The 27,761-nt window shown below is 43.5% G+C and overlaps 2 protein-coding genes across 2 annotated transcripts; one reads left to right on the top strand and one right to left on the bottom strand.

The window, feature by feature from the left end:
• The first annotated feature begins 1,872 nt into the window (after positions 1–1,872).
• LOC130177903 (GDP-Man:Man(3)GlcNAc(2)-PP-Dol alpha-1,2-mannosyltransferase-like) lies at positions 1,873–6,573 on the top strand. The gene is made up of 6 exons (XM_056389905.1): positions 1,873–1,976; positions 2,175–2,396; positions 3,644–3,846; positions 3,948–4,116; positions 4,207–4,862; positions 5,177–6,573. Exons 1-6 carry the CDS (start codon positions 1,921–1,923, stop codon positions 5,458–5,460), a joined length of 1,590 nt encoding a protein of 529 aa, XP_056245880.1. The 5' UTR covers positions 1,873–1,920; the 3' UTR covers positions 5,461–6,573.
• A 243-nt stretch (positions 6,574–6,816) lies between these two features.
• Positions 6,817–26,027, bottom strand: LOC130177902 (serine/threonine-protein kinase Nek5-like). The gene is made up of 24 exons (XM_056389904.1): positions 25,838–26,027; positions 24,947–25,085; positions 24,492–24,588; positions 24,305–24,402; positions 23,975–24,058; positions 23,125–23,195; positions 21,383–21,469; positions 18,809–18,863; positions 17,295–17,408; positions 16,071–16,157; positions 14,782–14,878; positions 13,008–13,120; positions 12,410–12,465; positions 12,135–12,287; positions 11,280–11,358; positions 10,590–10,703; positions 10,373–10,447; positions 9,542–9,640; positions 9,270–9,338; positions 8,938–9,087; positions 8,686–8,860; positions 8,330–8,440; positions 8,064–8,199; positions 6,817–7,880 (listed from the first exon to the last, which is right to left on the bottom strand). The coding sequence occupies exons 2-24, from the start codon at positions 25,067–25,069 to the stop codon at positions 7,586–7,588; spliced, it is 2,538 nt and encodes an 845-aa protein (XP_056245879.1). The 5' UTR covers positions 25,070–25,085; positions 25,838–26,027; the 3' UTR covers positions 6,817–7,585.
• Between the last annotated feature and the right edge of the window lie 1,734 nt (positions 26,028–27,761).

Below are 27,761 nucleotides of genomic sequence, written 5' to 3'. Positions count from 1 at the left end.
CCATGTCCGGAGGCTGGACACACACACACACACACACACACACACACACACACACACACACACACACACACACGTTTGAGTTGACAGTTGCTATGGCCGTTGCTAAGGAGCCTGTCTGTTGAAAGAGAAACCGAAAAGAAAAAATCTGTCAAGTAAGATTGTTATTATTTCTTCATTCTGGGTGATTTGATCAACGAGCTTCAGCCTTTTACTGATAAAATATTAAGTTAAATAAGATTAATTTGTTCAGTCGAGTCAAACAACTAGTTAGTCGGAGTTAGCTGGTTATGGTTAGTTAGGGCTAAGGTTAGGGTGCTATAATTTGTACTAAATTAAATTGATCTTACAACAAACCTGCTATTTTAACTAATCTCTACGGTGTTGATTAGTGATTGATTAATCTATATAATTGCACCATCTGTTAATTATATATTTAGTATGAAGAGTCTCTGTTAAGTCGTATTAACAGCAGCTGGCAGGTAAATGCAGTAAAAAAGTATTTCTCTCTGAACTGAACTTGACTCCACTTCACCTCAGAGACAAACGAGTATCCGACAGCTGGATTTGGAGAAAAGGAGGTCAGAGAAGAGAGGAGAAGTTTTGTTGGTGTTTCCTTGCAGCTTCATATGAACATTAATAAACTCTGCTGTACTTTCACATCCTGTCTCCTGACTCTCAGAAGTACAACATGACCTACATGTTCAGTCCACATCATGTCCTCTGACCACATCTGGCTCTTCGGAGGCCCCTGGCCCCGAAAAGGACCCCTCCTGTTGTGAAAACCCCTCCTGCTCCCAGACCTTCAGGTGAGCTCACCTCAATAATCCAGTCAGATTCTGTGAACAAGAACAAGTCTTTCATCCACTTCACTTACTGGTGTCACCACTCTTCACCGCAGTGATGCAGCCGCTGCCCCTGGATCAAGGCGGCGCAGGTACCAGGGGACCCAGCAGGCAGGATGCTGACACCCCCGCACCGAGGGTAGCCCCACCCGCACCTCTGCTGCCCGTCGCCTCCAAACGACTGACGGACAGAATCACTGCGGGTTTCCCCCGTAAACCAACACGAACCCGCCCCAGGAACCAGCTGCTGGAGCTCCTTCAGTCAGGTTGATCTGCTGCTCTGTGGCATTGATTTATATAACTCAACCAGCAGCTGCATTTTAACACATTAATAATCACTAGTGATATCACGTACTGCATCAACAACTTCCTCTATTAACCACTGTTCATCCTGTGGTGATCCAGTGATAATTTTAGCCCCTGATTTTGATTTAATTTTAGTCCTCTGACCAAAATAGTTTTTGTCAGATCTGATAGTTGTGGCTGTAAGAGCTATTTACTAGTTTGTTTGTTGGTTTTTCTATTATTTATGAATCTGTATTATCTCCTGTTTTTATGTATTTCTTAAATTATTATTATTATTATTAACAACAACAACAATAATAATAATAATAATAATAATAATAATAATAATAATAACAGTTCAGTCTGTATTTTGGCAGATGTGCGGTTCCAAGCTCCACCACCCACCTTTTGCCTCAGCGACTTCCTTCACAGCCATAATGGCTCCCAGCACAACTCCCAGTTCCCACCAGCCTGGCTCCAGGACCAGAACCAGAACCACCATTAAGTGGAAAGACAGACAATTATTTTGTTTGGATTTATTTATCATTATTATAATTTGTAGGTTTTCTTATTTTTCATATCAAAATTATAGAAATGAAAATAAACCAAATGTCTCTTAAATGTTATTATATTTCCTTTGCATCATTTTTATTTTAATGTGTTGAAATAAATAAATAAATTAAATTAAAAAGTCACGTGTCAATGACGTGCAGGTAAACAAACGCTCAGCCAATCACAGAGAGGGCTGTGGGTCAGCTGACGGCAGTGAAACGTCATCAGTAGTGTTGTCAAAATGGCAGGACACGAGCACCAGCACCACTTCTCCCTGTGTTTCTGCGACTTAATGAGGTAAACGTCTCCTCAGCCGCTCTCTCCCGGCTCGGAACCAGGTCTAGACCTGAGACGAACCGAGCCTCTGACTCAGACCGAGTCCGGGTCTCTGTGGCGCTCGGACGGCTAACTTTAGCCTCACTAGCAGCTACTAGGCTAATCGGTGTCACGACCACCCACAGCCGGTTCACGGTGCTCTTGTCTCCCCCTCCTCAGGTTGTTGTGGTCCCTGGTTGTGCCCTGCGCCTACCTCAGTCTGCTCCTGACCCTGGTCCTGCTGCTGGTCCTGCTGGGGCTCCGCATGTGGCTGCAGGGCCGCCGCAAAGCCCGCCGGGCTCGGGACGGCGGCCCCGCGGTGGCTTTCTTCCACCCCTACTGCAACGCCGGCGGAGGCGGGGAGCGGGTCCTGTGGTGCTCCCTGCGGGCCCTCATGCACCGGTACATGGGATTCAGCTGTCTGACTGTCGGACTCATGGATGTATGAAGAGTTTTTTATTTATCATACATCCATGATCCGACTATAATATCCCATTACACTACGTGGTCAAAAGTATGTGGACACCATTGTTCCCATACTTCAGTGTACTTTAGGTTGAAGTACTCAGATCTTGACTCAAGTAAAAGTATATATACGCCGTTACAAGTAAAAGTACTGCTGTAATACAATCATGAAAATGTTAAATCTAAGTCCTGAGTGCAAAATGTCCCCTGTGACTGTTACACTATTATCTATCTTATCATTACACTATAATTAATAATCCATTAATATATAATCAGTATTTTACTGTTGTATTTAGTTGAGGCGGAGCTTGTTATTTATTATTTATTTGAGTTTCATTCTGGATTTAATCTACTGATCATTTTCTCAATAAACAGATTGATTGTTTGGTTTGTAAAGATTCAGAAAATGATGAGAAACGCTCATCATCACAATGTTTGTTTTGTCCAAACAAAACAGCACAAACCTCTACAGTGATTAAAAATAAATTTAAAGTATTAGAAGGAAAAGCAGCTGGAACCAGGAAGTGTTTGAACGATTTAAATGATTGTCAAAATAGTTGTCAACTTGTATATCCTATTTAATCTATGACAAAGCATCATACTGTTAAGTACAAGTACCTCAAATTTGTTCTTAATTACAGCAGTAGTGATTACTTACCTTCCACTACAGGGTCTTGGCCTCTTAGTTCCTATGAAGCTGCAGCGATGATATCTCATGCCCATATTAATGTAGAGCTCACAGAACATCTTGACATTACGTGTTTACTTGGTCCAAAGACTTTATCATCAAATATGACAAAGGAAATCTTCACGTCTGGCTGTTCTGCTTGAAAAATTACTAAAACAATGAAGGTTGATTGATAATAGAACCGACTAATCGTTCGTATCATGAGGTTGTTTCAAGTGAAAGATAAAGTCGTGCAGCTACAATAGAATAAGAAATAGAGACAGTAGAAGTCACACACCTTCCAACCACCAACACATATTTTCAGGCCTCATAATAAAAGCTGACAGAAGCTCTGATCAGCATCAATAAAGTCCCACTGTGGTCTGGTGGTTTATTTTAAAGCTGCTCGAACTTGAACCCACCACTGTCTGAATTCACCTCATTATTCCTGAAAACAAAGAACTGGAACTAAAGTGAGTCGCTAAAACTCACTTTATGTTTTCCCCCCTCGTCCCAGATACCCCGGCGTCTCCTTCGTGGTGTACACGGGCGACCAGGGCGTGACCGGGGAGCAGATTCTGGAGGGAGCAAGACAGCGTTTCAACATCACGCTGCCTCGACCGGTCACCTTCGTCTTCCTGCGTCACCGCTTGCTGGTGGAGGCCGCGTCGTACCCTCACTTCACGCTGCTGGGCCAGAGCGCCGGCTCCATGTTCCTCGGTACGACCGGAAAGAGCGTTCAAACACAATAAGAGCTAATGCAGTGTGTTGTGGTTCGTTTTCAACGTCCGTGTGTGTGTGTGTGTGTGTGTGTGTTTTAGGCTGGGAGGCTCTGACGGCCTGTGTTCCTGACCTGTACGTGGACTCGATGGGCTACGCCTTCACCCTGCCAATCTTCCGCTACCTGGGAGGCTGTAAAGTGGCGAGCTACGTCCACTACCCCACCGTCAGTACTGACATGTTGTCTGTGGTCAGAGAGAGGAACCCCAGGTAACAGACACACACCTGCCATCCTGTCACAGCTGTATGTACCTGTCTGGGTAGAGGTTGAAACTGTCTTCTTCCTCTTCTGTCTTCCAGGTTCAACAACGCTGACTTCATCTCCAGGAACCCCGTGCTGAGTGCGGTGAAGGTGGTGTACTACTGCTGCTTCGCCCTGCTCTACGGCCTCGCCGGCTCCTGCAGCGACGTCATCATGGTGAACTCCACCTGGACGCTGGGACACATCCTGGCTCTGTGGCGCTCCCCGAGCCGCACCAGCATCGTATACCCGCCCTGCGACGTCAGGGCCTTTCTGGACGTCCCGCTGGAGGAGGAGGACGAGGACGAGATGGAGGAGGGCTGGGAGGAGCTCGGACAGGAGCTGGGGAGTGGAGAGGAAGAGGAACGAGGAGGAGGAGGAGGAGGAGGGGACAGGAAGTGCCACTCCATCGTGTCGGTGGGTCAGTTCAGGCCGGAGAAGGACCACCGGCTGCAGATTCGGGCGTTTCGCAAACTGCTGGACAGGAAAGGGGAGGGGCCCGGGGGGCGGGAGTCGCTGCGGCTGGTGCTGATCGGCGGATGCAGGAACCAGGAGGACGAGGAGAGGGTGCTGATGCTGCGGGGGCTCTGCCAGGAGCTGGACGTGACGGACAGAGTCGACTTCAAACTGAACGTCCCGTTTGACGAGCTGAAGAGGGAGCTGGTGGACGCCACCGTCGGTCTGCACACCATGTGGAACGAACACTTCGGCATAGGTGAGGACAACACACACACAACGAAAACACCTGTGTCGCATCCAGCTGAGGCTGATGAAAGTTTAGCACTCTGTAGAACTGATCTTGACAAGTCTGAGAAAAAACTTTAGATGTCGGCAGCGGTATTTCTTGTTGACCTGTCGTCGTTCATCGTTCAGAGATGATAAACAGAGACAGTTACTTTCCTCTTCAGCATGTTTGCCTGTCTCTGATTCTCCCGTTAGCTCTGATGACGTGATCTCTGATGTCTGCGCTCAGCAGTAAATGTTTCTGTATGAGACCAGGTGAACATCTGTCCTCTCTCTCTGTGCCAGGTGTGGTGGAGTGCATGGCTGCAGGAACCATCGTCCTCGCCCACAAGTCCGGAGGTCCAAAGCTGGACATCGTGGTGCCGTACGAGGGCGGACAGACGGGTTTCCTGGCCGACAGCGAGGACAGCTACGCCGCTGTCATGGAAACCATCCTGGCGCTGTCACCGGCGGCTAGACTGGAGATCCGACGAAACGCCCGGCGCTCCGTGGAACGATTCTCCGACCAGGAGTTTGAGGCTTGTTTCCTGGCGGCCGTGGAGTCTCTGATGAGTGAACTGGAGCGATGAGGAGGAGCAGACGAGGGACCGGGACTTTGTTGGGTTTTTTTTGGGGTGAAGCAGCGAGGGTCATATCTGTGATTAACACAAGCCAAGCTTCCAGCATTGTTAGTAAAATGTGACGTGGTGTCATTCCCAATCAAAGATAACAGAAAAGGAGGCCGACACAGTAAAGAGACGTCTCTGGTGGAAAACCCAGAACTGTCCTTCTCTTCCTCTGATGAATGAGCAAGAACAACACGGGACATTTCCAGTGACTCTGCATGTGTCAAACTCACATGAAGGTCGTCATGTGTTTGGTTTTCACGATGGAAGAATGACGATCAGAAACATGGAGGAGCAACAAACGTGAAGTTCTGCTCCTTCTCGTCCGCCACCAACAGACCGTTGATGCCGCGATGGGAGTTTAACATCCATCGTGGAAAAGCACAGTTTAAATAGTTCAATGTAAAAGTCACATTTGGTTCATCAGTTTAGTAACAGCCAACCAGAAACCCCGAGGGTCAGGTGTTTAAATCTATTTCCTTTTAGAGTCACATTCAGCTTCTCATCCGCCACCGACACACAAAACATTGGCTTTTGAAGGAAAAAGACAATTAATCTGCAACTATTTTGATAATTGATTAATTCTTTAAGTCATTCGATGGTTCCAGCTTCTCAAATGTGAGAATTTGTTGCTTATCTTGGTCTTAATTTACAATAAATTGAACATACTGGGGTTTTACATATTAGTGTGGAGGTGATTTATATTAATACTGATGTGAATTTGATTATCTGTCAGTTACTGACTCCTAAATAGATGTGACCAGGGTTGAAATTGTATTTTTCTGCGTTGAAGAAGTTAAATGATGTACATTGAAGAAGCACTTAAAGCCACGTTGTTGGGTCGAGGTCAAAGCCAAATCTCTCGTATTTAAATGTTGTTTCACTTCCTGCATTCCTGTTTGTGATGAGGTCCAGGCATGGAAATATAATCACGTGTAAAATATTTACAGAGTCTTTGTTTTGAAAGAAGCGCTCGTTCTATTTAAGTGTGTCCATGTGGAGCGGATGTTCTGAGCTTGTTTCCCTGAGAAACTGAAATGATGCTTCAAATACTGCAATAAATACAATCAGCAAACACCTGACGATTCATCGCTTGTTGTTTTCTGCCAACCTGTGGCAGGAGGCGGGAAACAGTGTTACAGCAAAGCAAAGCCACAAACAATATTATCACAGAGAGCAGCTTCTGTTTTACAATCACAATTCAAACGTGTGTGTGTGTGTGTGTGTGTGTGTCACAGTCTGGTACATGTTACTCCTCTGAGCCACAGAGCTCCAACTAACTATTTAAACACATCAGTGACTGAGTGACATGCTCCTTCATCACCATGAACACACACACTGTAGTTTATTCTGACTCAAGTCTCACACACACACACACACACACACACACACATACACACACTGTCCTGATGCCACAAAAACTCACGACAACCCCAAATGTGTATTAATCCGCCGCTGAAAACAGTTCCTCCTGTTTGTTCTATAAAAGCTAGTGTGAGCAGCTGTTGTAGTAAATTGCTGAGTCATTTTTAAACTAGAACCTCCTCATCGTGCTCGTATCCCTCCGCCACTCAAACTAGTTTCAGGTCACATCCCTGTTTCTCCAGAGTCAGATAAAGTATCAACCACTCGTGTGACATCTTGTCAGTGATCTTGACCTTTGACCTTTAGCCACCAAAATCTGATCGGTTCGTCCTTTAGTTCAGGTGAATGTTTGTGGAAGTGCTTGAGGAAGTTTTGTCAAGGTGTTATTGAGATATCGTGTCCACAAGAACGAGACGGACGGACGGATAACCAGAAAACAATATGGCTCCTGCTCTGACTGGCGCCGGCAGAGGAATAAAAATGAAACTACACATTTGTGAGGTGTTTGTAAAGATTTACGTCTTCAGTAGGAACCAATGGGCTCGGGGCTGACAGAGTAACATGTTGCCAGTTTGGGTCTGTACATGGGATTTGTTGAAAAATAAATAAACAGTCTCCTTCAAAGTGCTCATCCAGTTTAACAGGAAATCTGAAATCGTCTTTCCAATGATCGAATAAGGAACGGCTTCGTCCAACAGGTGTATGGTGTTAATGCAGCGATGACTCAGGTCGTCTGCTGCTGTTTATTTAAAGACGCGTTATCGTCATCGGTCTGGGACTCGTCTGAACACTCACACTGACCGTCACCTTCTTTAGGTCCGGAGGAGACGACCCCGACGTCCGCACGTGAATCCTTCAGTTCTGCACGTCCGTCCTCGCTGTCCTGCGTCCCATCATGCACCTCTACCCTTTCCTCTGCGTCTTCTGTTTCGTCTGAGCTCCCGTCCTCCATGACAAACAGGTTCTTCATGGAATCAGCCACCGCTTCTCTCAGCTCGTCCTCCGACTCCTCGAAGTTCCTGACGGGAGCAGAGGAAGTTAAACAGTTCAAAGACAAAGATCACGTTTGCTATTTAAACAGAACATGCAGGTTACAGCTCAAACAGGTGTCCTACAACGTTAGAGAGTTGTAACTATGGAAACAGTGAAGCCGGTCTGCAGCGAGCGCAGAGCGACATGAACAGAAGTGAGCGTTGACTTACGTGTCGTCATCGTCTGACCTCGGCTCCAGACGCTCTTCATCCATCTCCACATCAGAGTCCTCCTCCTCCTCCCTCCTCTTCTGTTTGTCTTCCTCCGTCTCCTCCTCCTCGTCTCCGTCCTGCTCAGGTTCTAAATCTGAGAGTAAAGACACTTCAGTGAACATCGAGCACAGCAGGTTAAACTTTCCCACTTCCTGTACGTCAGTGAAGTCAGTGCAGTGAACTCCTCTGCTGTCGATCAGTCAGATGAGAGAGTGACGTCTGACCTGCAGTCGCTGAGGCCAGAGTTGACGATGTGAGTTCAGCCTGAGCGAGGGCGTTCAGCAGGGTGTTGGGGGGGCCGTCCACCCACTGCCTGCGACCTGCCGCCTCCGCGCCTGTGGGCCAATAGGGACATGGGAAATACACGAGTCATACTGCTCTGCAACGATCCAGTTTGTCTCAGCAGGAGCTTTGAATTTAAAGCTCTGTGTGATAACTTGGCACAGTGGCGCCCCCTGGACAGAAGGTCAGAGGTCACAGCTGCACAACGCTGGTCTAAATAATGAGAAACATGATATAAATATGTATCTGCAGAGAGTCTTCAGTTACTAATAATCGATCACTAACAGCTGAGCTGCACCTTGTTCAGCCTCGACTGCAGTGCTGTTGACGGAGTCGATGTCCATCTTGCCGAGAGCATCCAGCAGAGTCTGGGGAGTCCTCTGGCTCCACCCCCTCCTCACCTCTGACCAATCCCTGAGCTTCAACTCCTCCCCCTCCTGGAAGCTGAGAGTCCGGTTCAGAGGGTCCTCGTCCTGGTCGGGGAGTTCGGGAGAGAGTGAGAGAAAGAAAGAGAAGACGAGCAGCAGCTGTGAAAAAGGAAAATATTTACCTTCTCCTCCTCTTCGTCTCCTCTCTCCTCCTCCTCTTCGTCTCCTCTCTCCTCCTCTTTGTCTCCTCTCTCTTCCTCCTCTTCCTCCTCCTCCTCTGCATCGTCTTTCATCCCGTCGTCATCTAATCGGATCTCAAACATGATTCCCTTCTGCAGAAATGACAAACCGAGCCAACAGTTGATCGAACTTTCATCTTTCTTCAGGTTTGTGCTGTTTTCTTTTCCTGAATCAGGTGCCACAGGATTCCTTCATGCCTGTCTGACTCACAGTTATTTACCTGTCAAACACCTGGTTCGTACTGCAGCTGAATGTGTGTTTGCTCTTATCTCACCTTGTCTTTGAGTTTCCTCTCCTGCGCTCTCGTCTGATCCGTGATCTGCCTCAGAGCTGCGTCGACGTCCTGCAGCGGCAGTAAGACACAGGAGGAACAGCTGTTACTGTGTTGTTGTGATTCTCCACCGTTCCTTCAGAGCTCACGGGTCAAACACGACCTGTGCAGTTTCTTCTGAAACAACTTTATTTTTTATCAGCGGAGAACAGCTCCACGATGGGCGGATCGGGTTGTGTGCATGTGTTGGAATGAGAGTGAATGAGGTGATTTACCTGTGCAGGTGCGGCGTCCTGCTGCTGCTCTTTACTGTCTACAGAAGGTTCTGGGTCTCTGGGTTTCTCCACCACAAACGTTTCATGTTTCTGTTGCGGCTGAGGCCCGACAGAGAGCAGAGGGAGATCATATCATCGTCTTATTCTGTATCTGTGTATTGATCCTTTATTTTGAGACGCAAACAGAAGGACAAACTAATAACACACATTAACTAACTAGGAACGTGGTGAACGGCAACAACAGGACTCAACACATCACCATCTGAACTCAAATTGTTTTTATTTGACTGCTTGTAGCTTGTTGTTGTTGTTGTTGTTGTTGTTGTCGTCTCTTTTCAGACTGAACATCTGTGTATTTTTAGCTAATTGTAGGATATTTTCAGCTGTGTTGCCTGTTTTGTGTTGTTTTCACTACTGACTGTTTCACTTCCATAACACATGTAAAAGCCCAACTAGGGACGAGAGTCGAGAATTAGCAGCAGCTGTAAACTCTTTGTCCCATTCAAATAAGTAAATAAACTAAATAAAGTTTTACTGCTGCAGTGATACTTTAATAAACACGACCAGGTCAGAACATAAACCCGGTGTAATGCTGGACTGTGTGTGGTCTGAAATTGAAAACTCATATGAAACTGCTATAAACAGCTGCCTGTGAACGCCCCCTGATGACTTCCACTCTAATATTTATACTTATGACTTTAAAAGAAGGCAAAATAAAGCCTTTTGAACCATCAACCAATCATGATGTATTTTATTGTTATTATTATTATATTTGTCATTATTTTGTCCTGAAACACTGACGTCACAGGCAGCTGAGAAACAGCTGAGTACCTCTGCTTCAGCTCTCAGCCTCATCATCTCCTGGTGATACTGCTGTCTGATGACATCCAGCTGACGCAGGTACTCCTACACACACACACACACACACACACACACACACACACACACACACACACACACACACACAGCAGGTTTTGATGGAGTAAACCACTGAGTGTGTCTGAGGCTGAGACGTGTGGAGTCACTGGGGATGATGTCGTTGTCCCACCTGCTGTCCCTCCTGCCTCCTGTCCTGAGGCGGGTGTTGGCGCTCGGATCGTCCCTCTTCCTGCTCCTGACCTCCAGGCCTCCTGTCGCGCTCAGCTGTGCACGGCCGCAGACCCTGACAGTCAGAGAGGAAAGGTCAAAGGTCAGAGAGGTTGCGGTGCCATTTATAAAATCAGATTTAAAATAGGTTTTCCACTGTCCTTCCTGTCCTCTACTTTCTTCCTTACATGATTATTCTGGGGCGTGTCAGAGTCCATAGATGTTAAATTTGTTCAATTCCACTTTTTAATTCTGCTGTTCTTTATAACTTTTGTAACGTGCTTATGTTCAACTCAACCTTTGTTAGACCAGAGCTCCTCATCTCTCTCACTGAGCCCATAAAAGGACATTGACTTCCTGTTTTGGTTCTGCATGGCAGTCCTGAGGTTTACAGGCCTGAGGTCAAACCTGCAGTAAAAACAAGACAGCAGCCTCCGAAAACAGGTTGTGAGTCTGCGCTCCATTTATTCTTAAAACACATTTCACATTGTCGTTTCAGTCGTTCACACGCATTTCCTGTTTGTGGGATTTATCTAAATCAGAAGGATCTTTGATGATTTGATAGTAAAAATGACCAGAATGATTGATCAGTATTTGAGTCAGTGTGTGTGAGTGATGGTACAGACTGCAGAGCTGCTGAGCGTCTGCCTACCAGCTGTTTCTCTGCTCGCAGCTTGTACTGGTTGGCCTCCTGTCTCCTCTGCAGGTATTCATTACGAGCCGCAGCCACACTGACACACACAGAGACAGTGGTTAGTATTGTTGATGGTACAGTGTTACTGACTTTAATCAAACCCCCAAGCTACAAATTCATTCATTAAAAAACTAATTAAAACATGATAAAACAAATTAATGACTTAAAGTAAAAGTTCAACATTTCAGGAAATACAATTATTCACGTTCTTGCTGGGAGTTAGATCAGAGGATTGTTAACACTCTCATGTCTGTATGTTGTATATGAAGCTACAGCCATTTGGTGTTAGCTTAGCTTAGCTTAGCATAACAACCCCCTAATAAAAGCATAATTTACAGATTAAACAAACTAGATATAATGTGTTAATCAGTGATCTTTACAGGTGCTGGCTGGTGGATTGGCTAACAGTTCCCCCCTGTTTCCAGTCTTTATGCTAAGCTAAGCTAACCAGCTGCTGGCTGTAGCTTCATATGATTGATTTGTTTGCATATTTAAAAAAATGTGATTATAAAAAGTGTGACCATGTGGTGCAGTTAGCTGCTAGAGTTGAAATAGTTTATTTTGAATGATCAATTATCATATTGTGTTTAATCATTTTTCACCAGTAAAATTTAAAATTCCTCTTTCAGTCTTTGGACTCTTGTTCAGACAAAACAAACAATCTGAAGACGTCACTTTGGGTTCTGGGAACATTTTTCACTTTCCTGACAATCTAAGACAAAATGATCAATCGATCAATGGAGAACATACTCCGCAGATTGATTGATAATGATAATCGTTGTTAGTTGCAGCCCTGTGTGCACGGTCACTCACAGCTGGTACGGCTCCACAGGAGGAGCAGCGTGGTCTCTCTCCTGAGGAGGAGGAGGAGGAGGAGGAAGGACGTCCTCCTTGTTCCTCCTCTGAAAGGCGTCCAGCTGGGCGTGGTAGTGCTGGTAGTGGCTGTCGGGCTGCTGGACATTAAACCTGCATCAGTAGTACATGTCAAACATCATGATGTCACCTGTGAGTGATGGATGATGAACTGATACCTGAGGGAGCTTTCAGAGGTCGGCTCAGTCTAATCCTGAGCCGATGTTTTTACTCACCTTTGGTTCTGTTGCCCAGCGACCGCTCTGTGTGCAGCTGCTCTTTGATGAGGAGGCTGCAAACACACATGCATGTGCTGTTAGTACAACAGGAATATACTGTACCATAATGGATATGGTACACAGGGGTTCAGCTCAATACTCTCTCAGCACAACGTGAACATCTTATCCATTCACTTTATTTCACATTTACGTAAGAGACGTAAGAGAATCTGAACAATCTCTCAGCAAGAAAACAAATAAGAACATTTCCCAAAATGACAAACTGTCCCTTTAGTAAAGTTACGTGGTAACTACAGTTTTTATATAAAACCTCTGTAACACTGTGTTTCACACAGAGAACAGAAAAACTTCAAACTACATTTAAAATGAAATGAAATGAAACTGAAATAAAAGGAGACAAACTGCAGCAGAGAAAATGAATCAATGCAATTAGCAATTACCATTTAGCAATTAGCAATAACTGAAGAAGCACTGAGATCTTTTGCTGAAGTAAAAGTAACAATAACAGTTTGGAAATAGTCTGAGGATTGAAACGTCACAGTAAGACAAGTGACTGAAAATGAATTTATTATTATCATCATTCATTTATCATTACTTTGTGTGGAGCAGGGTTGTAGACTCGGAGTGGGACCCTCCAGTCTGGTTTGGCGAGCGGCCTCTTCACGGCGGCCCCGGGCCCCTCTGCTCCTCTGGACTTGTGTGTCTTCTCTGGACGACAGCAGAGCCTCAGGTTAGATTAACAGGAAGTGGACATTTGTCAATTACTTGTCAGTTGCTTTTTAACCAGTGTCCTATATCTGTTTTCCTCCTGTATATTTTATCTGGTGTTTTTACTTTTGCTTCTATTTGATGTATTTTAGATTTTTATTATTTGATTTGATTTGATTCATAAATCTCCAAACCACCTCACACCTCTGCCTTCATTTACTTCTTGTAACTACCTGATTTAATAATCATGTAACCTTAGATATTCAACATGTCCACAGTAATCTACAGAGGAAACTGCAGTAGTTTCATGTATTAGACGCCTTTTAAATGAACTAACTACAAGCTGGATTCTTTCATTGGGGATTTTATTTTTTGTTGTTTTTTATGAGTAATTGTTTTAATTAATTCTTTGCTGATTGTGGTTGTCTGGTTTTACTGTCGTTCTGTTTGGCTGTGAAAGTTTTTGTTCCCTGATACAGTTTTCACCCATAGGTGGCATCAGCTGCCTGTTCAGTCCGCTCTTCCTGTTCCTGTTATTCTGTCTGAAACAGTCAGTGGCTCAAAGTTTAAAAAGTTTTCATTCTAGTTTTTGTCTCTGTATAAACCATGAAAAAATACGCTGTGAGTCAGAGCAAAGACAAAAGATGAGACGAATGAGTCAGCTAACTGTCGTGAAGCTGACCAGCCAGTAAAACCAGACACTGAGGCAGCAGTAACTTTGTGTTCTGATGTTACCAAAACACAACGTGCGCCAAGATGTGACGCGATTACAATCAACCCAGTCAGGATTCAGGATGTGGCCGAGGAGAGAGTCGTGTTTCCCTGCAGTTCATCACATGTGTTGAAGGCTGGCAGCTGGAGCGGAGCCAGGAGCAGCAACCTGAACAACAATCCATCTGGACGCATTGCCAGGAAACGACCACTGGGTGGCGCCAGATTCCACATTCAACACCCTCGGAGAGAAAGATCATTTTGAAAGCTGCAGTTTCTGGTGCAGGTGTCTTCAATGTTTTGTCCACTTCATCTGCAGCTAAGGTCTAAGTCAGAACTCAGTGAGCCCTCCTGTACCTGCTGTTACCTGCAGGGGTTGGATTTACTTCTTTCCACCTCAACAATCAACAAAACACAGAATCTGCTGAAACGTTTTCATACATTTACATCTGTATTTCACTGGGGGGAGACTAAATGTTAGAAACACAGCACAGCTCAACAGCACCACAGACCACTTCCTGTAAAATGATCAACACCTCCCTGAAACAGTTTCAACCAAAGACCATCAAACCCGAACGTTGACGTTCACACTCATCTTCCAACTCTGCCTTCATTTTGATCTCAAATACACAACTGCCAAGTGTCGTGACTGAGTCTTGCAGGTTGTGACTCTCTCACAGTGACAACATCTTTCCACAGACAGACATATTGCTCAAAACCGCCTCGGGGGTAGTTCCTGCTACAGTCGGTCTCTCCAGTACCACACACTTTACCACGACGACACGTACACACTCTCAATGTGAACGCAACACCAGCCGCACGGCTGTCACACAGACCGAACATTATGACCTTCACAGAGGAGGATTTACTGCAGGGCTGTTGGATCAGACCGATAATAAACTCATGTCGGGTGTGTGTGGTGTCACATATTCAGGTGTGTGCGGTGTCACCTGCTGTGTTTGCCGCTCCTGCTCTTGTTTTAGCGGTTCGCGATGCTGCCGCTCTGTTTCGACACAACACCGTGTGGCTTAACTCCTTCTGCATCACCTGCATGCACAGGAAACCACATGCACACACACACACACACACACACACACACACACACACACACACACACATTTTGAGACGTTGATGCTGAAATCTAAACATGATACTGAAAACTATTGATCTGAACTTATGCTGTCTGATTAAATATATTCACTAATCAATTTCAAGTTGTACAATGTCAAAAAACACTTTCAGATATTTACACTTAGTGGCCACTTTATTAGGTACACCTATAAAATCTAATGCATTCCAGAAGACACTGTTCAGTCAGAGGTTTCATCTGAACTATATTTATTAAGTTTGAAGAGCTCTTGATCATTTTCATCTAGAATGTAGAATCAATGGCAGATCTGTTGTGTTGCATTAAAACATATCAGTGGTGTAGTTTCCGGGGTAAGTGTATATTTTTTAAGGATTCACAAATTCAGCACCCAACTTTTAAAAACTCTGTTCAAGCTGTTCACACACAACGAGCTCCACGACTTCAAGTCAGGTCAGGAAATGTAGTTGCTCAGTTTGGCCTGATGAAATTCTCACACTACGAGATATAAAATCCAGATGATTGACATAACGTCACAGCTGTCACAGCTGTCACAGCTACATGTCCAACACCTTTTAATTACAAAGAAGCACTAATAATTCTTCCTGTGGTTGCTGAGGTTGACAGGAGGAAAGCAGCCTGCGTGAGCCGCGTGGGTTGGGACAAATGGAAAGTGAGTCACATAATTAAAGTGTGAAAACGATGCTGGTGGTGATCAAAAATTCAAATCGTTTAATTTTGATGTGTTTAAGTGATTTATATTTGTCTCAACAACCTGGAGAAGAAGCCAAGATGGACCATTAATTTTATTATATATATATTTATTATATATAGTAGTTACTATACACATAAAATCTACATAATTTACTATTTCATATTAACAGGAACCGCAATACATGTGACATTAGTTGTCAATGGCTTCGACTTTATCATGCCACTCATGTTTATTTTGGAGCCGTTTCACCACCATCCAGTTTATTTCATATTTTTTCCAGCTGTGAGTGGCTGATGTCCAACAACAGGAAACCCACAGATCAACTGTATTCAGTCTGAACACGGTCTGCTTTGAGTTTAACTGCTTTAAACCTGCTTAGATCAGTGTGTCGTCTCTGGGATTAACCGCTGACTCAGTGAATCGATCAGATTCATTACCTGCGGGTCCAGATGTTTGCTGATGTGCTTCTCCAGGAGGGGACGCCTGAGGACAGAAGAGACCGAGGGACGGTCTCGGGGGTTGACCTGAAAAATGTGCGTGTGTCATAATGAAAGTGAAAATGGTCAATGAACATAAACAACAGAGTCTTTCAGGAAGACGTGTTAATTATTCAATCATCCAATCTTTGTTTTATCCTCAAAATACATCTGTTCAATTCTGTGTCGGACACTGTGTCTTCTACAGACACTGAAGCTGTTGTGCCTACTTGACCTGTGACACACTGTGGTGCAGGATGTGATGACTCTACACTCAGCAACAGCAGAGAAGTGAACCGGTCAAAGGTTAAATACATGTGAGAGTTTGGTGAAGTCTGATCAAAGGTTGCTGTAAACACGTTAAAGAGGTGGAAGGTTTTGAACCTGTTTATAACCTGACAGTGATGAACCAAGAGCCTGAGTGTCTGCAGTCAGACAATAAGAGCTTCCTCGTGTTCAGCCCAGGATCACATCCCGAGCAGCTTCCTGTCATTCAACATTTACACTTTCCTCTTCAAAAACGCTCCTTTCACAGTTTGAACCCAGAGAACTGAGCAGGTGATTAACGGAAGCTTCTCTGACTCCGGTGAACTTTTAATTAAACAGTGACTTCTCACGAAAACATGTTACAATAGTTCCCCGTTTGCACTTGTTTTAATGGTTCCTGCTCTTGTATTTTAACAAAAACAGGCAAACCCACAGATCTGAACATCTGTTCACCCACAAACATCTGTTCACCCACACAGTAGAAATAAAGGGAATCAGGTAAAAGAAATGTCGCCGGTGGTTGAAGATCCTTTAGTAAAATACCAAGAGCAAGAAATGCTACATAAGTAAAACTACATAAGTATCATCAGTAAAATGTAGGTAAAGCACCAAAGGTGAAACTTCTCACTATGACTGGTCTCTGATTCTGACATCATCAGATCATTGATCCTGAAATACTCAAGTCCCTCAAGTCATTTTAATTACACAAATTCTTCTGCATCCACCACTGAGGCTGAGTCATCAGTCAAGTCTGAGTCATTACTCACCAAAGTTCAAGTACGTGATGTTCAAGTTTCATTCAACAGTTTGAAGTCCAGCTGTTTGAATCTAACTCGCTGCTGTTCAGCTACAAGTTCTGCACCTGCTGTTTATACTGTTCACTCACACACGCACCCTGAGGATGACGAGAGGACTGACCTTGAAGAGTTGGGTGACCAGCAGGCGAAGGTCGTAGGAGTAGCGGCTGGGCACTGGGTTGTAGCGCCCCCTGCAGATTTTACTGACCAACTGCCGCAGACTGCTGCCCTCAAACTGCAGGTGAAGACAGGGAGATAGATACAGGTAGATAGATACAGGTAGATAGGTACAGTGAGATAGATACAGGTAGATAGATACAGTGAGATAGATACAGGTAGATAGATACAGGTAGATAGGTTCAGGGAGATAGATACAGGGAGATAGGTACAGGTAGATAGGTACAGGTAGATAGATACAGGGAGATAGATACAGGTATATAGATACAGGGAGATAGGTACAGGTAGATAGATACAGGTATATAGATACAGTGAGATAGATACAGGTAGATAGGTACAGGGAGATAGATACAGGTAGATAGGTACAGGGAGATAGATACAGGTAGATAGATACAGATAGATGGATACAGGTAGATGGATACAGGTAGATGGATACAGGTAGATGGATACAGGGAGATAGATACAGGTATATAGATACAGGGAGATAGGTACAGGTAGATAGATACAGTGAGATAGATACAGGTAGATAGATACAGTGAGATAGATACAGGTATATAGATACAGGTAGATAGATACAGGTAGATAGATACAGGTAGATAGATACAGTGAGATAGATACAGGTAGATAGATACAGGTAGATAGATACAGTGAGATAGATACAGGTATATAGATACAGGTAGATAGATACAGGTAGATAGATACAGGTAGATAGATACAGTGAGATAGATACAGGGAGATAGGTACAGGTAGATAGATACAGTGAGATGGATACAGGTAGATAGATACAGTGAGATAGATACAGGTAGATAGATACAGGTAGATAGATACAGGGAGATAGGTACAGGTAGATAGATACAGGTAGATAGATACAGGTAGATAGATACAGGTAGATAGATACAGGTAGATAGATACAGGTAGATAGATACAGTGAGATAGATACAGGTAGATAGATACAGGTAGATAGATACAGGTAGATAGATACAGTGAGATAAATACAGGTATATAGATACAGGGAGAGTGACAGAAATTAGTTAACTGACAATTATTTAGATGATTCATTAATCATTGACAGACTGAGGCAACAAAGGTCAACAGGAAAATAAATGGCAGATTAATCGATAATGAAACTAATGTAATAAGTTAGTTGATTGGTTGGTCAACTGCTTTGTTCTAGACTGAAATATTTCAACTTCTATTGGATGGACTTTAATGAGAGAATGTACAGACATTCGTGGTTTCCAGAGGATGAATCCTACTGACTTTGATGATCCTCTGACTTTTCTAAATGTTATTCTTATTAGTTAGTTGCAGCAACATTTGTGTGAACCTCCCATTTACCATGACTGAATTGGCTCTACTGTGAGCAGAGGAACTACATTAGCCTTAGCTCGGTGTTAGCGGTGTTTCCAGCAGTGTGTGTGAAGCAGCTGCTGATGTTCTGGGTGTGGTGCAGCTTACTGGATGCCTCAGGGTGCAGAGCTCATACAGGACACATCCCAGAGACCAGATATCCCTGCAGATAGGACACACACACACACACACACACACACACACACACACACACACACACACACACACACACACACACACACACATTTGCATGATGAAGAGAAGATTTTAAATGCAATCTGACATTAATCTCAACCATAACAGCTTCACACACAGACTCTGAATGTGCTCCAGCTCGGTGCTGATGTTTTGACTCTCGACAGATTCAGGGAGTGGATCTATGAAGTCAACATAAAACATCAGCTTTGGAACATCTTGTGTAACTTGACATGTCTCTTGTTGAAACAGGATGCCGGGGCAGGGCTTCGCCTCATCCCCTGTCCCCCTGAGCTAAAGTCATAAACACCAGGAACAAAGCCTTAATGTCAGAATGTCAGAATCCAGAGCAGCGAAGTCTCCAATCAGAGCACAGCTACCGTCAGAAAAGTCATTTCTGGGGGAATACGACTGCTCTGGCATTTGCTTTTTTGGCCGGGGACCAAGTATGTGCATGTGTGTTTTCTCTTGTTTGTCTATCTTTGTGAGGGCCTATTAAAGTTTTTCGACTTTCAGAGTGAGGACACTTTCAGGAACTGAAGACATTTCATGTCTCTTCTTCAAAGGACTGTTTTAGACTTTAGGTTTAAGGTTGGAAGTAGGTTTAGGTGAAGGTTGGGGGTGGGAATAGGAGGGGCTCAGGCATAGATTATGTCTCACAAGTATAGAAATACAAGCATTTCTTTGTGAGTGTGGGAAAGAGGAAGCCACCCTGACCTCAGCTGTATGAGAACAACACAGCAGAAGAGAACAGACCTGAACCCGGAGAGGCGGGTAGACTAAGTTTCCTGTCAGTGAGCGAGTGCGTTCGTCTCTGTCTGTGTTCGTACATGTCGTTGAAATGAACACCCCTCTGAGCGCAGGCAATGGCGGTATTACCGCAGCGCTCTGATCACGCCCACGCGGCCGATCCACGGTCACAGTCGGGGACGTGTAGAGACTCTGTGGAGGGAACATCCTCTCTGAGCACAGGGTCAAGGTTCATTTTGATGTGAGGTTACAAGAGAAAAGGGCAAACCCCTCCCCTGAACATCGACTGTCACTGTAACCAGGAGCAACAGGCCTGTCCTGCACATGGGTTAGCCTTCAACCTAAAAGCCTTTCCTCCTCTAACAACTACAGCTGAGCAGCTAAACACAGTGACGTTACACTGAAATAAGACTGATCTCTTTGGTTCCGTCCAAAACTAGATCGTTTCTGTCAGTCAATATTTAAAACCTTCTCAGATGTTTTGGAGTTACCCATAACCCAATCCTCTGCAGTATTTGGAGTAACTCCACAGGATACACATCTAAAAAAAAAGACATGATAGCTTTTGCATCTCTTTCAGCTCGACGACTTGTACTGCTGAAATGGAAGGATGAATTTCCTCCAGCTTTTTGTCGATGGATTAAAGACCTTATCCACCATCTGACGTTGGAGAAAAGTCACTATATTATAATATACTGATATCTGTTTGAACAGTATATGTAATTAGTTAGGAAATCAACTCAAGATGACACTGTCTTTGTTTAACTATCAGTGATTCGTTTCATTCTGCTTGACTTTAAATGCCAATAAAAAAAAGCATTGAACGAAAGAAATAAGACTGATCTTGTGTTTTTTTACAAGGACTAACAGACTCTGCACTGCAGTACAAGAACAGGTGTGGTGAGGTGTGGACGACTTTCCCCTGGGACATGTAGCTTTAGCCTCCGTCTGTTAGCATGTTGCCATCAAGTGCATATTTATGACCCACTTATTAGATTCTTATTTCAAAACAACTAAAAAGTTTTCAATTAATTCACGGAGCTATCATTAGCTTAATTAACCCTTTGCTACAGCTGATTAGATCCGTCAGTGTCACTGGTTAAAACTAAGAAACTGCTTTTCTGTCTGAAATCAAAGACCCAATGTCTCAAAAATCAGAAGAAGAATGATGCTGCTCCTGCTTCAGAATTCATCGCAGTAAATCATAAAACTAAATCTGGCTGGAGACGCAGCGGGACACCACACAACTGACGCGACACTGAAACACAACCCAGAGATTTATGAACTTTGGCCGTTTTGCTGGGTTTTTTTCTTCATGAAAATGAAACCTACCAAAATATTTTGTCAGTGCAACTGTCATATATAATTTCTCAGAGCAGATGTGATGTTATTGAATACTATGACTTGTCTTTTAGAGACTGGTGTTACCAGTAAGCAGACTGCAGACTCTGGCTCCACAGTTAAAAACTAATGATGCGTTTATTACTTGGTCAGAGGCTCAGATTTCAAAACTCACTCTCTGGTTTCAATAAAATGCTGCACCACATTCTGCTACACAAGGTTCAAATCTCAGTCTCAGTCACGCCAACACAATCAATTGACCACACTTGTATTGACTTTGCATTTTTGTGTCCACTACAAGCCACCGTAGCTCATTCCAGAATGAAAGGGAGACGTCAAAGAAGAAGTGACTGTGGATGGTTCAGGTTGTGTTTGTGTTGTGACGGCCGTACGTACGTCTTGTTGTTGTACGGCCGACTCTCGCAGATCTCCGGGGAGAGGTAGTACGGCGTCCCGACACACGTCCTGGCCAGCTCCATGGTGCTGCACAGCCACAGTTAACAAACACAACACAGTCAGTCAGATTCAGTGTGGAAGGTAACTGCAGTTTTTCAAGTCTGTCTTCAAACAACAGCCAGGAGCCAGTTTTCTCTCATTCCAGAGGCCAATATTTAGGCTTCGGTCTGAGTATATCAGATCAGGTGGACATCTTCCAAAGTTCCAGTCTTTCTGTGTTAACTCACTCTTTGCGTTTCCTGCAGTGGAGAGATAGTAACGTAAAGAGAAACTAGAGCCACCGCCTCGTGGTTGTATCCCTCCGCCAACCAGCCAAGTGTCAGGAGACATGGTCACAGTCTCTCCTTCTTGAGTTACAGTGTTGAATAATGGCCGGGGGTGTTTTAGCAGAACATCATGATGTCACAGTGAAGTTGAACTTTGACCTTTTGGATATAAAATGTCATCCCTTGATTTCATCCTTTGAGATAAATTGTGTCTTAATTAGTGAATGAATTCATGAGTTAAGGCCAAAAAAGTTTTTTGTGAGATGACAGTGACCTTGACCTTTGACCTTTGACCACCAAATTCTACTCAGTTCATTGAGCGCAAGTGAATGTCTGTAGCAGATATAATGAAATTCCCTCCGGGTGTTCCTGATATATTACATTCACAAGAATGTGAGAGCACTGTGACCTTTGACCTTTGACCACAGAAATCCAAGTTTGTGCCAAATTTGACGAAGTTCCCTCGAGGCGTCACTGATCTAACGCGTTGACGGGAATGGGACGTACGGACAATCTGAAAACATGACGCCTGTGTCTCTGACTGTCGCCGCTTCATGGTGACGAAGGAACATGGCGCCCAGAGCGACAGTGTGGCTCCTCGACGTTTTTTTGGAAATAATGGAGCTCTACTTTGTTCTGGTTCACCTTCACCTTCACATTAAAGGGCCCAGGCCAGAACAGAAGTACACAAAAGTATGTGGTCAACCCTCATAGTGTACATGATCCCTCACAGGCTTCCCACCAACTAACTGCCAGCTGTGTTTAAAGTGGTCGTCCAAGTCACACCTCCCTTCTTCCGTTTCTCAGTCTTGTTTATTTATTTCTTTGCTTCTAATTTGCTTCTCTGCTGTCACAGCTGACTTCAGACCAAATGAAAGACAGACCTTTTAATTTCCATCTACTACATCAGTGATTTTCAAGTTTAAATAGAGACATAATCTCTTAAATAAATAACTTAAATAAAACAAAAAAGTGAAACAAAGTGTGAACTGGTGAAAACTACAGTATGTTTTCTACAGAATTTATTTATTTTATTCAAATTGTTTATAATTAGTTTCCTTACCTCTTTGTCCTTCTTCCTCCCTAAGATAAATAAAGTCTTATTTTATCTAGTGTGACAAAACCTTAAAATACATGCATGCACTCTGTGGTATTTACAGGACACATCTTTATTTTATCGTGAGATCAGTTTCCTTTTGCAGTCGAACAGGCTGACCATTATTTCCACAACCATGTGTGTTTACATGTCCTGGTCGGCAGTTTGTGGAATGATAATGACTTGTTTGGAAGTCTTCCATGTGTTACAGAGCGCTCAGTGATAAACAGCTGCACTGTCACTGTGTGTGTGTGTGTGTGTGTGTGTGTGTGTGTGTGTGTGTGTGTGTGTGTGTGTGTGTGAAGATGACACTGACTTACTTATTCAACATTCTTGCGATTCCAAAGTCCCCCAGCTTTGCTTTCATCCCCCCGTTGGTTAGGAAGATATTCTGGAGCAGAGGGAGAGCAGGAATGAAAGCACATCTGTGTTTCACCAGGAAAACAGTGACTGGGCATGTATCATGTTTGTGTGTGTGTGTGTGTGTGTGTGTGTGTGTGTGTGTGTGTGTGTGTGTGGAAACAGATATGATTGATGAAAGACGGTGATGGCTGCGAACAGAGACGCGGTCTGTGGCCGGTCGTGTCGAGTTATTCTGGGAGTTGGCTCACAGCGAGGTCTTTGTTCAGAACAAAGCCGAGCTCCGGACAGTTCAGCCGTACAATCCCCTGAACTCTGTAATGATAATACTCGTTCATTAAACAGCGTAACCTCGGGGGCCGTTGATAATGTTGTTTATCGTGTACAAGTTCAACCATGAATGCATGATGTACAGTCAGCAAGATACAAGTCCCTTTCTGTTTTCAGTGTCGAATTTCAGCCTCTGTGGACTGGAGAGGCGGCTGCAGGAAGTTTGTAGGGAAAAGCTCACGTTTATGTCAGTAACAGTGGAATCGACAGTGGGATCAAACCATGCTGCAGCATTGCATTCACAAGGCCATAATCATGTCTTGTGAAGTCCCAGCAACCTTGACCTTTGACCACCAAAATCTAATCAGTTCATCCTTGAGTCCTAACGAATTCCATCGAGGCGTCACTGAGATATCGTGTCCATGAGGATGGGAAGGACGGACGGACAACCCGAAAACAAAATGTCTCCGGCTCTGGCTGTCGCCGGCAGTGAATGAAGTGGATGTGTGAGTGTGTGCAGCAGTGAAGCGGGACAGTTACCTGAGCTTTGATGTCTCTGTGGAGAATCTTCCTGTCGTGGATGTGTTTGAGGCCCAGACAGATCTGTACGAACCAGGCCACAATCTGAGGAACACACAGCTCACTTTAACTCTGTGTGTGTGTGTGTGTGTGTGTGTGTGTGTGTGTGTGTGTGTGTGTGTCTTTTAGTTAGAATTATAAAGACTTCCTAATGACAGGAACATGTGGAGGATCCTTCGTCCTCACAAGTGAATAAATTAATTTCAGGTGACGAAATCAAAGTGCACAATTCCTCACAGGTATGTGTGTGTGTGTGTGTGTGTGTGTGTGTGTGTGTGTGTGTGTGTGTACCCGCTCCTCAGTGAAGGGGACTCCTCTCTGCATGTTGATCTTCTTCATCAGATCTCCTCCATCACAGTACTCCATCACTATATACAGGCTGCCCCCCTCTATACAGACGTACAGTAAACAGTGTGCAATGTGACGTAGATGCAAACAGCAGCACATGACGACATGCTCACTGTGGAGTCACACTCACCTTGAAATGAGGTGGTGAAGGAGACAATGTTTGGGTGTTTCATCCTCGACAGCAGCGTCACCTCTTTCTTTGACGCTTCCTTTTCCCTCGCTGACATCTGAGCAGGAAATTTACAAACTAACAATCCAGCACTTTAACTCATGTGATGTGTAAATCAACATTAACCTCGAACAGCTGGGTAACAGCTGGTTATTTGAGAGAACTAACAAGTCACTGCACCCAACCAAGAAATATTCCCGACACCCACCGTTAAACAGCAGTAGCTTCATAATAATCAGACAGACGAACGGTGTGAATTTTATCATCTAACTCTCAGCTAGAGAGCAAATAAGCTCATTTCCCAGAGTATCAAACCATTCCTTTTAAATAAACCAACAAATAAACAATAACTGTACTGCAGGTGAGCTACGAGAACATGTGTTGGACAGAAACTGTTCACATGCTGCCCTTGTTACCTTTCTGAGGTTGACCTGTTTGACCACACACTGCCTGTCTCCACCTCCACCTTTGTCTCTGACCAGGAAGGCTTTCCCAAACGCACCCTCCCCGATCTGACGGATGACCTCATAGTTGTTCATAACACCTGGACAACACCTGGAACAAGAAATGGAACACACAAAAATGAGGCAAAGTATGAATGATAATCTACCAGAATATGTTTTTTGTTGATTTTGACACTGCAACTAACAATTATTTTTATTATTGACTTTTTATGTGTTCAGTTTTCAGTGATGTTAAACAGAGAAATTTTCAATATCATCAAAATAGCTGCTGATTAATTTTCTGTCAATCAATGAATGGGCTTATCAACCAATCATTTGATGGCTAATGCTGTGTTTGATGTATATATCGTGTATTTTTAAATTAATTGCACTTAAATAACGATATTTATTTTCCCCAGGAGTTAAAATGTAACATGTAAATAACAACTACAGTTTTCAGTTAAATGTAGTGGAGCGAAAAATTTACAAAATTTAAAATAGAAGTACTCAAGTAGCAAAAGTACAATTACTTTAGGTAGTTTAAGTACCGCACCGTTTACTTTCCACCACCGATGAAACTGCAGATTATATTCCTCCACATTAACCGGTGGATTGAATACAATTATTAACGCCGAGTAAATTTTATGTTATTTTTTATGTTATGACGTATTTTACGTTCATAAAAATCGATGAAACTCTTTCACAGTTTAAACACCAAAGAGTCCGGGCGGAAGGAGCCCGTCACCATGGAGACGGGTACACATTCGGCTAGCTTTCAGATTAGCATGCTAACTTAATTTCACCGTCGATAGCATACACGCAAATTTTTCCTGATTTCAATGTCGGATAAAAGATTATAATTACCTTTTGAAAAGCTGTCCTCCTTCTTGGAGGTAGAAGTCACACTGAAACACAGCGGCGGCGGTGAGTTATAATGTCCTGACGGTCTGAAAACTGTCTGAAAACGTTTGTCAACTACGGCAAGCGCGAAGGGAAACCAAAAGGAATGCTGGGAGTTGTAGTTGAATTTTTTTTTTAAAAAGCTCAATCACACTGCTCTTTTGTGAGCAAAAACAAGATGAGAGTCAATTTTACATTTTTAACGAGTGACAGTTTTTTATTAATTTGCTGCATGGAATGCTGGGAGATGTAGTTAAAGCAGTTTCTGTGTCTTTGAGGTATAGAGTATTTGAACAAAAAAAAACACAACTCTGTTTCTCAAACAAGTAACTACTGTAGTTCTATAATAATCCCCAGGAGTGGAAAGTACATTTACTCAAGTAGCGTATACAAGTACAATTTAGAGGTACTTACACTTTACCTGAGTACTTCAAATTCATGATACTTTGTATTAGTTGCAGTTACTTTGTTTTCACACACAAAAGATGTGATCATCTTATAAATATAATAATAATCTTCCTTCTCCTCACTTTGTTTCTGTATTCTTTAACTTCTTAGAATCGTTACCTTTTCTCTCACCTGTGCATTAATTTCTCTTTCTTCATTCTTCATTTGATACACTTATAAACACATGTGGCTCAACTGTCGCTCCTCACAGAGGCTCTGGCCCTGGGCCCCCCAGACCACACAGACCTGTTTGGTAATCCATCCATGGTCTATAGATTGGGGGTTCAACTCACTAGTTAATTCATATTAATTGGAGATCATACCTTTAGTTTTTGAATATATTATGAATTTTAATCTGCAAAGTACTCTCTGAAATGTTTTTCACTACTTTCCACCACTGCTGATGTCTCAACAAACGTTAAATAGTTGCATCTTATATGTATATGTGTGTATATGTAGGTCAGTATGAAAGACCAGCCCAGACACACAGACAGCATCAGTGCAGTGATGACGCTGACACATTCATCAGGATAAAGTGGGAGTGTACTGTGAGGCTGCAGTTATCTCTCACCTGTCCGGTCTGTAATCGGAGCCAGAGGCTTCACAGCGAGAGCAAGAGAGAGAAGACAAGATGCTTATTTAAATCCTCCGTACGGCAGCAGAGGTTTGGTGCTTTATTCAGTCACAGATCATGTTGCTGCTGTCAGATTTTAGCCATCACACCCCAGAATGATATGCCAGGCAGCCATCGTGTGTGTGTGTGTGTGTGTGTGTGTACGCTGTATATCTGAAACACTGTGATGTAAATATAGTAAATATCATCCCATATTACATTTTCAGTTGTGGGTAAAGATCAGATCTTAATTAAATACTTGTAAAAATGATTCTGTTGCAAGTAAATGTTCTAAATATAAAATTGTAGATGGACTGATATATATTATTTGATAAATTCATTAACATGACATATGTTAGTTGTTTAATCTTCAAACTGAAGTGTAAAAATGTAAATATCCTGTAATTTCACTTGCCTGCGCCTGAACAGGGGAAAGAAATACTCTGCACATAATCCCGAAATAACAGCTGATTTTAGAATCTGAATCAGTTTTATTGGCCAAGTGTGTTTGTGTGTACAAGGGATCTGACTCTGGTTTCCAGTGGCTCTCATTGTGCTCACACACAGTACACAGCACCAATAACAATGTCCAGGGAGATGCACATGGAGATACAGCGAAACAAGGACAACAAAGCCCAGCAAAAATAAATAAACACAACCAGTTTCTGAAGTTGTAAATAAGGAAGCAGGTGGTGTAAGGAATGCTGAAATAACTATAACTGAGTGGGTGGTGTAATAAGTTGCTTTACATAAACACAGTAGGCGGTTCTGTACATTATATGCATGTATGCGTGTTAATTGCAAACTTCATGTGTGCTAGCCTAGCAT

This window comes from Seriola aureovittata, chromosome 11 (assembly GCF_021018895.1).
Source record: "Seriola aureovittata isolate HTS-2021-v1 ecotype China chromosome 11, ASM2101889v1, whole genome shotgun sequence".
Classification (NCBI taxonomy): Eukaryota; Metazoa; Chordata; class Actinopteri; order Carangiformes; family Carangidae; genus Seriola; species Seriola aureovittata.
The sequence above is the reverse complement of the archived record's forward strand: the minus strand, read 5'-3'. Positions and strand labels throughout refer to the sequence as shown.

Bases quoted from the DNA above. Each gene is read 5' to 3' on its own strand.
- LOC130177903 (XM_056389905.1), top strand. From the start codon at position 1,921: ATGGCAGGACACGAGCACCAGCACCACTTCTCCCTGTGTTTCTGCGAC. The intron at 1,977-2,174 runs GTAAACGTCTCC...CCCCCTCCTCAG, and splicing joins TGTTTCTGCGACTTAATGAG to GTTGTTGTGGTCCCTGGTTG. The intron at 2,397-3,643 runs GTACATGGGATT...CCCTCGTCCCAG, and splicing joins CTGCGGGCCCTCATGCACCG to ATACCCCGGCGTCTCCTTCG.
- LOC130177902 (XM_056389904.1), bottom strand. From the start codon at position 25,069: ATGAACAACTATGAGGTCATCCGTCAGATCGGGGAGGGTGCGTTTGGG. The intron at 21,470-23,124 runs GTAAGTCAGTGT...GTGGCTGTGCAG, and splicing joins ATCGCAAGAATGTTGAATAA to CACCATGGAGCTGGCCAGGA. The intron at 12,466-13,007 runs GTAATGATAAAT...GTGTGTTTGCAG, and splicing joins ACAACCCTGCTCCACACAAA to CCTCCTCATCAAAGAGCAGC.